This window comes from Pelodiscus sinensis, chromosome 1 (genome assembly GCF_049634645.1).
Source record: "Pelodiscus sinensis isolate JC-2024 chromosome 1, ASM4963464v1, whole genome shotgun sequence".
NCBI classification, from domain to species: Eukaryota; Metazoa; Chordata; order Testudines; family Trionychidae; genus Pelodiscus; species Pelodiscus sinensis.
Window position 1 is genome coordinate 322,379,682 of NC_134711.1, and position 12,181 is coordinate 322,391,862.

General features: G+C 44.4%; 1 protein-coding gene across 1 annotated transcript in view; it reads right to left on the minus strand.

The window, feature by feature from the left end:
• Nucleotides 1–1,578: 1,578 nt before the first annotated feature.
• RNF169 (ring finger protein 169) overlaps nt 1,579–12,181 on the minus strand; it is a 52,750-nt gene continuing 42,147 nt past the window's right edge. The window contains exon 6 of the mRNA XM_075919595.1: nt 1,579–8,573. Within this exon, the coding sequence (XP_075775710.1) occupies nt 7,371–8,573 (1,203 nt within the window). The 3' untranslated portion in view covers nt 1,579–7,370. The remainder of the gene's footprint in view (nt 8,574–12,181) is intronic.

The window sequence follows — 12,181 nt, forward strand, 5'->3', positions numbered from 1 at the left end:
AACTCTGATGCTCCCGCTCAGGAATAAGCCCTTTTGCGCAACTGTTCTTGCGCAAGAGGCCAATGTAGACAGGCAAGATGAATTTCTCGAGCAAGAAAGCCCTATGGTTAAAATGGCCATCAGAGCTTTCTTGCGCAAGAGAGCGTCTACACTGTCATGGATGCTCTTGTGCAAAAGCACATCCCAGTGTAGATGCTCTCTTCTGGAAGAGTTTTTGCAGAACTCTTTCGCAAAAGAGTTTTTGCGTGAGAATGCCCCAGTTGTAGACGTAGCCAGTGTGTTTGCATTAGCAGAAAGGAGGGGACTTCAGAGAAAACAGCAGCTAAGGGCTCTTTCCATCTAGCACAGAGAAGCATCACATGTAGCATGCTCCCCTTCAGCCTGTGAGTGTGCGTCTGAGTCACTTTAGTAACAAATTACAGGACTCAAGCTAGGGGTAACTGCCTGAAAATCTGTAGCCTGTGTTAAGCAGGAGATCAGCCCAGACAATCCAAGGATCTGTTCTGACCTTGGACTCTATAATCTACATACCTTAGGCTAAGTGTTGCAAGAGCAACTCCAAACCCCTCCTGCCAATCTCATTTGTGCAGCCAGGGTTTGCTCCTGTACAGGACTAATGCTGAGCCATAGGAGCTTGGCCAAGCCTGGCTTCTGGTCTCTTTTCACCACTGTGAAGTTCTCCGTGACTGCACGCAACGATTCTGGTTCTCACGTATATTGCCTGTCTCTGCTCCCACTGACTGTAATGGGAGCAGCGTAGGACTGGAAAACGCAGACCCTGTGCTATGTGGAAGGCTAGTCTACAGTGTCTTTCAGTGGTTCAACTCTTCACACAGGGAGGGGGCTTAACATACACAGGTAAAACTCTTTGGGCTACGTCTAGATTGGCATGATTTTCCAGAAATGCTTTTAACAGAGAAGTTTTCCGTTAAAAGCATTTTCAGAAGAGCGTCTAAATTGGTACGGACGCTTTTCCGCAAAAGCACTTTTTGCGGAAAAGCGTCTGTGCCGATCTAGACGCACTTTTGCGCAAAAAAACCCTGATCGCCATTTTAGCCATCGGGGCTTTTTTGCACAAAACAGTACTGTGCTGTCTACACTGGCCCTTTTGCGCAAATGATTTGCGCAAGAGGGCTTTTGCCCGAACGGGAGCTGCATAGTACTTCTGCAAGAACACTGACAATCTTACATGAGATCGTCAGTGTTCTTGCAGAAATTCAAGCGGCCAGTGTAGACAGCTGGCAAGTTTTTCCGCAAAAGCAGCTGATTTTGCAGAAAAACTGGCTAGTCTAGACACAGCCTTTGCTGTTTGGACTTATGACACTCAATCGGCCCAATTCTTGTCCCCTCACCGTTAGCGCTCCCATTGGCCACTTACCAACCTCAGTCCGAGTATTTCCTTGTGCACTGGTTACTTTGGTATATGAAGTTGTTACAGCAAATGAAGTTTCAGCAGCTGCTTTCTTGCATACCATTCACTAGCAAACTTATTTAAGCAGGAGCTGTGACAGGTTAGATTAGACACAGGGACAGGCTTGCTAGTGTTCATGTATAGCAACTTCAGAAAAAACCAGGTAATTCACTACAAGAACTTTGTTTTATTCTATTTCACTTGTGCCTTTGTCCTGGAATTAGAGCCCTCTTCTTCGTTGTTAAAATGTACAAGATGTATGATTCACACAATTGTAGTCTGGGGATTTTTCACTCCACTTGAAATAACAGAAGCCACAGTATGATAGAACCATATCCCCACATGTTATTTTACCCACACATTATACACATGCAAGTAAATAAGCTTTCAGTACACTCTGGTGTGATTTATAATGTTCTGATGAAGCCACAGTGGTTCAGCCGAGACCCTAGATGACCTTTTGTCTTTTACGATACTGGTTTTTGAGTAGCAAGTTGAGGATACACCAAAGCACAATAATTTAAAGCATATTGGAAAAAATGTAACAACATCTATATTTGTTTTAAACAGTTAAGACAGTAAACACCAGGTAACCAGGCATATGCATGATCCCATCACTTAAAGGTTTTTTCTTTGCATAGTGAATTGCTAATTCGATATCTGTTTGATGCACTGCCGTGTTTTAAAAACACAGGGGAAAAAAGTTTGCATCAAACTCAAATGCAACATGAAGAGAAATTGTTCCAGATTCTGAGCTGGAGTTCAATCAATGGACATGGCACAGTTCTGAGCTCTTTGTAACGATCTCAGACAGAGCAGTGACTCTCTGGACCTTCATGTCCACATGCAAAAGTTGAACAAGGAATGGTCTTTAGTTTGCAGCTCTAATAGAAAAGGATGGGCTCTGATGAAGTATTTCCCCACTGTACAGGACTAGCTCCTTATCAACCTTGCACTTGAAAACTATGAGCTGGCAAAGAGGTCCTGGAAGTCCAGCAGAGGGGCTAGCTCCTTGATACATGGCTAAAGGCCTGGTTTTATTATCAATTATAGTCTTTAAGGCTTCTATCTCCCTTTGCTTTCATTGACAAAATATAAAGAAGCACTTGTTTAAGTGGTACTTCAAGACTAATCCATACTGCACGTACAATACCACCTGAAGAAAAAATACTGACAATATAGGACAGTGTTATACAATCATCTTGTGCACAATCCATTCTTTTGGCACTTTTCCTTCATTTGTTTCCTGATGTTTGTCATCACTGGCCCCCCAAAAAAATCTTAATACACCCTTTTTCCATGTAAAAAAATCTACATAGAGTCAGAGTTGGTTTAGAGTCCTGTGGCATCTTTGGCAGATTCAGTCATTCACCTACTAAATGAAACACCTAACCCCAGCCCTTCTGGTCACAGGGAAGTGCAACAAGCAGCGCAATTACTTAACCAGCAACAGGGCCCCTACAGCTGAGCCCCATTTTATCTTACAGTTGGCAGTAAAAGTGAGACTTGAACCTTGGAAGAATTTGTACCTGTCTTCACCTTCATGCAAACAGCAGGGATTAGGTTCCATTCCTTAGAGAACGTTAGATCAGAGAGGAGTAGGATGCAAAATAATTGCCAAAATAGAGATTTTTTTTTTTAAAAAAAAATTGTTTTGTTTTAGTGTCTCCATAAGTGTGAAGGTCTTTGACTCCATTCATCGTTCTAGTGTCTCCACCAGCGCTGTGTTACTGCTACTTCTCACATGGCATTAGTAGCTACAAAGGAAGTGTCACTTTGACCTCTGAATGCCTGAGAAGTTGGGAACTTCTGCTGTTTGAAGTGCAAGTTGTATACAGCACCCTATTTTTTACCCAAGCATTTCTAGTAAATAATAAAAGCACTGCTCATGGTAAAGTAGTAAAACATTCCAACAGATCTCATCTACCAATCAGCTCTTGAGTCTCCAGCCTCCCAAGCCAAATGCACACAGAGATGCACAGAGACAAATTCTGTGTCTAATCCAAAGCACAGTAGATTAATGGAAAGATTTCCACTGACATCAATGGACTTTGGACCAGGTCATAGGGGCTCGATCCTGCTCTTGCTCACTTCAAAGGGAGTAGGATTGTGCCTATTCTAGCAAAGTGGAAACGCTGTGTGATCTTTAAGCAACCAGACAGAGAATAAAATTATAAACTGTAGTTTTCTTTAAGAAAGGCTAAAATTAACGGGTAAATCCTTTAGACAATATTTTGTGGACAAGTACCCCTTTGAAATACAAAAACCAACCCTGCCACACTATTTAAAAATACTACTGCATACAAGCAGTAATGTTTCATTAAAAAAAGTGACAGATTTTTAGGATCCAGTTATTCCACACGAGGATCCCAAAATCAAAGGCCTCATTAAATAAATACTGATGCTATGGATCATACCATATACGGGTTTTTCAATTGTGCCCAGACCTGCACCCACTGAATCAATGAGAGTTTTGCATTAATGTCAATGGGATCAGGGCCTTGGATTAATCATCTAACAGTTTGCAGAGTAGGGCCCTTTGTGAGAAGAGCCCATAGATAACATACGTAACAGACATTCAAGCATGATTCTTTTCTACCCAGCTCTGCTGATTTGAGGAACCATGCCAACTGAAGCAATGGCTCCTGCACTTCCATTTGAGACTCAGATTTAAAATAAAAAAGGAAGTTAACACTTGAAATTAACACACAATAGCCCAAGTGATTAAGGGGTCTTAAAACAGAAACAAAAAGGGGCACTGGCCTAGGGGGGCAGAACTTGAAATCTCATTCTAAGAAAAGATACATTCAGCTTGTGAAACCTACATAATGCAAGTTTCTCAAAAGCTCTTCTGTTTTAAGAAAACAGCAGCTCAGCCTTAGAACAAGCCAACATGGGCACAATGTTCAGTAACTTTGAATAAGGAAGCCAGTTTCAAGGCATTCACTTGCACGGGGACGAGGAGGTGCCTCGCAAGAGAGATTGGGAAAAAAGTCAATACACTTGACTAGCGTAAAAAGTTTTCACTTGGAACAAAAATAAAGGTAATTCAGGGTAAAAGACTGCTGTTTCATCCTTGCCATACTCTGCTGTTCGCAGGTATTGATGAGACCACATTCAATCCTCAGTTACGGTCACCCATGGAAACCCTCTAACTTCAATCAAGTCAAAGACTTGCCAGTTTCCTTCAAATTCACTGCTGGCTTAAGTGAGTGCAATGCAGTTCAAGTCACTGGTGCTCTACCTACTTAAATCAGCTGTGCATTTGACCCAGAGAGGCTGCAAGAATGTAACTGAGGACAGAATTTCCTCTGCAAAGAGGATACAATGATACACAACCCAGGAGCTACAACAGTTAGGCATAGCAGTCCAGATCTAAGAGAGTGCAGAACGCCAGCATCAACTTCCTGGCTTCACATATTAGTTTAATAGCCAGTAGTTTTTATGTGTGTTAATAAGAGATATATATTACGTTATCCTTACTACAAGATTTCTCAAAATGAAAGTGTCGATCTGTTGAAATATAGTATTTAAAATATATAAATTTTATCCATTAAAATATAAGATTTCTTTTTTTAAAAAAAATCCAGTTTAAAGCAGTAAAAAACTTCAGGGTCCTTGTAGTTATGTGAATAAGTGACAAGAGGGAGACCAAACCAATTTGTTGCCAGGCAGGCCAGCCACTCTCCATCATTTAAGATGGAAGGAGAGAGCAAAAGACATGGCATGAAAGGTTAATAGATGAACAATTAAACTCCTTTTACGTCAACCTCATTTTGTGTACTGCATGCCACAGGCCAGAGATGAGGTTAGCCGCCTGCTTGGTGTACTGCTGGTGCAGTGTGCCAGGCAGCTCTTTAAAACGCCACTGTCACCTGGTATGAAGGCAGCAAGAAAGTAATCGGCAGACTCATGTTTCTGAGGGGGAACAAAGTTCCACTGAAAGAACAGAGGATCCATTGTCTGGAAAGTCAGGATTCCAAGTGGAGAGTCTGACATTTCTGAGTCCTGTACTGGTGGTAATCCAGAAAATTATTTTACTCGGGGATACAACTATGAGGACAAAACAGAGGTCCTCTGGGAAGGACGCATGCACACACACATGGACATTTAACTTACCTAACTGGATTGAGCTATACTCCTTGTAATTAGTCCAAGACATCCACTCTAGGGATGGGACATTTTAAAAGCTTAAACAGTTAACCAATGAGGCTCATTGATTAACCTTCACGGTTACTCACAAGCCCCTCCCCAACCCACACTGCAGCGTAGCAGCTTGCAGGGGAGGTGGCTCCATGGGAGCCAGTGCTTGTGGGGACCCAGCTTAAAAGCTGGCTCCCTGCGTGCACCAGCTCCTGCAGAGCTGCCTTACCCCCGCATGTAAATGTGTAACTGCTTGAAAAAAGACTGCTTAAAACATGAGAGTTATTTGGGCCAGACTGTGGCATTAAGCTCAACAGTGAAAGCTTTGCCTTGTGGGAATTCTCACTTTGAAAGAGCTTTGTGTGATGGTCCCATGTGAAGTAAAGAGCACTTTCTTCACTGGATAGGGCACTGGACTAGCCAAGAGTCCAGGGCTCTCCACCAGTGACTCTGGGCAAGTTGATCGGCTGAAGTATCAAATACCCGGATGCCACTGATTTTTGAAAACTCTGCTGGGGAGATTTAGGGCGAATTGTTTTAAAAGTGCTGAGCAGCCACAGCTCCCAATGACTTCAGCCAGAATTGGAGGTGCCCAGAATCACCAGCCGCTTTTGAAAACGTTAAGCATCGTGCCTCAGTTTACACCTCTATAAAGTGAAGGCAACGGATACTTACTGCTACAAAATGCTTTGAAGCCTCTGAGCAAATAGCACAGTAAGGGCTACGTGTATGACTAGTGCTGCAGTGCATACATTCCCCAGCCCGACAGGGGCTGATATATGCCACGGGAATGAGGACTACAGAAGGCTCCCCAGCAGCCAATGTCAAATGGATTCAGTTGGGTGCCTATTACTGATGCTTCTCTTCCGAAATGTCTAAGATGAGTAAAACCATATTTATTCGTTTAATCTTCATTCCACTAACCCAACTACTGTCTCAGACTGGAGGAAGGCGGTGACTAGATGCCACCCAAAGAGAGTGGGTGGCAAGTATTCATGTTACCTTTTCCTTATAGCTACATTTCTGCGATACCCCCAACATCTATGAACTAGGTGTCAGCAATGTATTTCCTGTAAAATCCTTAATTTGCACATTTCCCACATTTCATCTGGCCACTTTAAAATAACCTCTAATCTACTTGGTCTAATGGTTTTCATTTTTTGTGCCCCTGAAGGCATGTAACTGAATCATAGCCACTACTGGTGTATCTATTTGCTCCTTATTTGCTAGGACAAAAAGTATGACTCATTGCCTCATTCTTATGGTGTCCCACTGTTATAAGATTACGACAAACCAGGGAGTTTCCATCACTATGGTATGGCTTATGATCCATTCATGGTATCTGGCTACAGCAAAAGGAAAAGAGTGAAATGAGCACAGGATTTGGGTGTTGGAAAGAAACAGCCTAGACTGCTGTAAATGTGTTTTCAAGCCCTAATTTCTGTCTGACATGAATCAGCAGGCCAGACACTGGATTTACAAGGTCCTTATCATTGGGCTCACGTACTCTAGGTATTGAATTGCCTTACCACCACCAGCATTTAACTCAGAAATGTCACCGTGTTTAAACACATTTCAAATACACATGGTAAGGATCAACTGTCTTTCTGACTGATGGAGAAAATGGGACAGGAAAATTTTTGTTTTTAACCTGCAAGGACCCTGGCTTCAGCATGAACTGGATCTAAAATGTCTTACCATCAAAAAGAAAAACAAACAAACCCGTGGGTGGAAGTATGACAAGAAAATAGTTCTTCCTATAGAATATTTTCATAAACCTCTTGTCCTCTACAAAAGGCAACATTGTTCATAAGTGCTACTTTGCACCTGTAGTGCTCTTTGACCGCAAGAGATACTGATCTACTCTTCCTTTCCGCCTATCCACTGTCCTATTTTCACTGTCAAAAATTCGCTGCAGCTGTAAGGCCAGCCTCCTGTCTTCCTCCTCCTGCTGCAGCTTCTGTTCCATCTCCCTCACAAGAAGATCGTCCGTGGCCAAGCCCATCTCGCCAGCTGTCTGTTTCAGTCTTTTAACCGAACCATTCTGTTCCAAGTGCTTTGTTTTACAGTGCCTTTTTCTTCCCCGTCTCAGTGAAGGGGGCTGTTCACCAAGGACATTTTCAACAGAACTGCAGGTACCATTTTGTACATTGAGCAGTTCACTATTGTTCAGGTACTTAAGCTGCTTTTTCCCTGCTGTCTTGACCGAGACTCCTAGTACACTGTTCCCAGGCAGTGCTGGGTTGACTCCAATTATTCTTCTGGTCATTATTTTTGTCCCAATGCTAAGACAAGATTTGTCCAGATATGAATTTGTTTTTACGTCAGACACATCTGAAACTTGAGTATTCAGAGAGGTTCCATTTGATCTTGTATCTAGTTCAGAGGAATTGGCATCCATTGTTAAGACCCGTGAACCAGTTTTCTTGTTACCAGTCCTTTCGAGCTGTATTTCACTGACAGAAGGGAAATAATCAAATTCTGTGTTTGGGTGTGCCACAGTATCCGGTGGAATTTGATCACTTAACATTCGTGGCTGCTCTTTATTGGAGTTAGCAATGTCAGGAACCAGAAAGTCCTCTCCTGTCTCTGAAGCCAGAGATGTAAGGGTAGCTTTAGAGAGAGTCTTTTTAATCTGGCGCTCCTGAAATATTTGCTCCCATTTTTTCAGGATTCTGGGACTAGCTTCATAGGTGGTTGGTTTCTGCAGGCTTCGGTTCAGGTTCCTTGGAGTAGATTTTATAATCAAAGGACTCAAGACTTTGCCATCGGGAAGCCTTTTTGGAGGAGTGCATGGGGAACAGACAATAGGTTTGAAATGATTGAGCTCTTCTGAGATACTGTCATTGCTCTCAGGGCTGATGGACCGCTCTGGTTTGTGCAGGATGGAAAGTGATGAAATGGAGTTGAAAACCAAACGCTTTTCTGCTGTTAAATCTGGGGCAGAGAGGCAGCGATTGTTTTGGGTGGATGACAAAACTCCAACGATGGGAGTCAATGTACTGGTCACAGATGTAACCTGTAAGACAAGTCATCATGTTTAGACAGTTTGTCATTACGGTGATCTAAAAAGAAGCCTCAAAGTAAGAGTCAAATAGATTAATCTGTAGAATAGTAAATTCTGTAGATCACTTAAACAGTTAACTAAACCAGTAGTTTCTAATCTTTTAGGCATCTGTACCTGTTTATCAGGCCAAGAAGTCTGCTATACCAATCAGTAGCCTCAGCCTCCTTCTTGCTCTCTGCCCAGCGATTTCCTCATCTCACCATGTTAATAATGACCACCAAGCCAGCCTCCAGGGTAGGCCCTGAATCTTGCCCGCTTTCCATTCAGCTGTGCACATTCAAGTCTGGAATGAAGACTGAGGTGCTCTACCGTCTGCAGCAAGTCAGACTGGTAAGAATGCTGGTTGGGGCAGATGAAGTGACCACAGCTGGTTAGAGCATATTAAATGGTCTATACATCAGGGTGCGCCAGTATCCAGCAGAGCCTGGGTCCCAAAGGGACATCAGAGGAATGGAGAGTGGCCAGCTAAAGTGGCGGCAAAAGCTCAAAGCACAGGAACAAATAGAGACTGATAACCACAGAAGTAGCCTAACTCAAGGAAAACAGAGTGTGAGGAATTTTCCATCATCAGCAATTTTAAAATCAATGTTGGATGTTTTGCTAAGTGATCAGCACTATGACTTTGGGGAAGGGGCAGTCCTATGGTTGTGTTACACAGGGGGTCAGGCTAGATCAGTGGTTCCCAACCTTTTTGAGCATATGGACCCCTTTTCAATCTATTAACATTTTACAGACCGCCCCCTCCCCAAACAATATAGCTGTTTCCAAACATTCCCTTACTTGCAAATCGTTTGAAACGTAGAATAGTTCATGTTGTCTAAACAAATATAGTAGTATTGAGAGAGAGTGTCCACATTGAAATGTAACAACTTTGAGGTGCCATATATTTTTATTGAATAAAATGTTATTGGCTCACGCACTCATTTTTGCTAGAGGCCCCACTAAACCTTTCCAGCCACTCTAATAGCTTTTGAACGGTTAGAGCGGGGTGATGTATTCACGTAACGTGATCGTTTCAAAAAAGAGAAAAAATGGTAAAAAAGTGACTGACCCGTTTATAAGCCGACTCCTGAGGACAGTCGCAGCTTGTCAGCTTCGGCATGGGCTGAGGGACCTGCAGACTTCAGGGCACGAAGCTTCTCAGCTCCCACTGGCTCCTGTTCGCAGCCAATGGGAGTGGAGAGGCTCTGTGCCTGCAAGCAAACAAATGTCCCAGCAGAGTACAGCAGAGTCCGCAGCACTTCCCAGGGTCACTTCCCAGCCCAGCAGGGCAAATCGCTGGCATGCTGGGACTTTTTATCCACGTGGAGCATCTGCAGGCTTGGAGCCTATCAGCTCCCAGTCCCTGCCTTTCGCAGTTCTGGGTCAAGGGGAGCAGTGGGAAGCGGTGGAGAGCATGTCCCTTGGCCTGCGCTGCTTCCTCAGCTCCCACCCCCTTCGTCCCCTGCCCATCCAAGGACAATACGGCGAGGGGGCTCTTGTGGCCAAAGGCAGCTCCTGCCCCGGCACTCTGCCCTTGGCCGGGCACAAAGCCCTGGGGGAGAAAAAAAAGAAAAGGAAAAGAAAAATAAGGATCAGGCCCACTGTGGGACTGGGCAGGAGGAGGGGACTGGAGCGTAAATGGCAGTGCAGCTGGTGGCGAGAGGATAGATGCCGCAAATGGCGAGCTCGGGGCAAGAATTGCCTGGCGGAAAGTCCCAGTCCCACAGTGGGCTCGATTCTTACTTTTAAACTTTCCGCGGGCCCCCTACAGTACCATTGCACACATTGGACCACAGGTTGGGAACCACAGATGATAACAATGGTCCCTTTCTGACCTTGGAATCTATGACGCTATGACATACTAGCAGCAGGTCTGTCCTGCCAGGGGTACACTGTTTATAGCAAGTCAACTCAGACATTTTCTTGTCAACTGATTTTTACTAAATGCTTGCTCCAGGGTTTAACACATTTATTGCAAAAAGCAAAGAGAAAAGGCTGCTCAGGTGACACTGAATGGGTTCATTAAACAAATCCTCCTTTGCTCTATCAGAACAGAGTGTGCTTTCCAGTTTGCTAGTGATTAAGCAACAATGGAGCTGGCAGCAGACACTGCTTAACAGCAGTATAGCCAGTCATGTTCAGAGCCGTTTCTAACAATGTCGGGTTTCGAAGTAGGAGGGTGTACAACTACCAATAATGCCAAGTAAAAACTACATACATGCAAATGCAAGTGACGTTTTTCCTTTTCAAAGTCCAGATGATTGTGTGTGGTGATTAGTCCCTGGCCTTGGAACGGCCTTTCTCTGATCAGCTTAAGAGAGGTGAACTTAACAAGCTTATGTCTCTGGAGTTCACACAGGCTGTGGAACGTCCTTTGAGGGCAGTATTTGTTTTTCAGGCAGGTCCACTCACACACTACTTGAAGATTTGTGAGGCTGGAAGGCAGATTCCCTTTACAGTGCCTCATTCTGGACCTGATCCAACCAACATCAACTTCAATGTAAGTCAGATTAGGTCATTTAAGAGACCCCTGACAATGACCCCAGAAAGGTCTAAGGTACTTTGCATCTTGTCAGACTATTCACATAATCTGAGCAGGACCTATTGAGGATCTCACCATCTTGCAAACAGGATTCTCCCCCTCCCCCCCACCACACACAATGGCTATCCCAAGGGTTCCTCAGGCTTCTGACCATTACTGGATTCCAAACATGATTTTTCCCCATGTGTGGCATGAAGCTGAAGGGGAGAAGATTCAATACAGAAAGTGGACAGTCCCACTAAGGGAGACTGATGCAGGCAGAAGAGGGATGGGAGAAGATTTCATGACCGTCTCTGGCCAGACAGGGAGATGTGGAAGAAAAGTGGATCTCCTCTTCGATCATGGGAGGTAAAGGCTCAGAGATATGTAAGATGCGACAGAAGGGAGGAAAGCTCTGGAGCAAGAGCTCAGCCAATGGCTGCAGGGGACACTCCATCTCCATGCAGCAGAGAGTGGAGGGAAGACAGGAGATAAGTCGAAAGGAAGCCCTTTAAAGCACGTTGCATCCCCCCACATTTACTGTGACTGGGCAGGACCTTCTGAAGTGGACATAAGACAGCTGGTACTTGGTGCGCCTGGCTAAGTAACACTGAACGAACCCCCTGAGAGCACCTGCTGAGCGATAGCCAATGCTGAGCAGCACAGGCCAGGCTGCGGTATATGCTACTGCTGTCAGATACCAGAAGCCCATGGTTGTCATGTTGTCAGTAAGTATGTGAACAGTCTGGTCGGCGATGAGGGGAAGGAAATGGTTGCAGGCATTCCACACAGCTCTGAGATCGAGAAGGTTGATATACAGTGAGGACTTGTGTGTTGACCATCTACCCTGAATTGTGTGTTGAAGGAGATGTGTGCCCCAGCCAATAAGGGAGGTGTCTGTGGTAATCTGCCGGGATGGTTCAGGCTGGTGGAAGGGGATGCCTGTTAGAAGTTTGGTGGGAATTGTCTACGAAGTGAGTCCAGCACCTTCTTTGGGAGCACAACTTGTTTGCGCAGGGGGTGGAGGCCAGGCCTGTAAACTGCCGCTAGCCAGTGC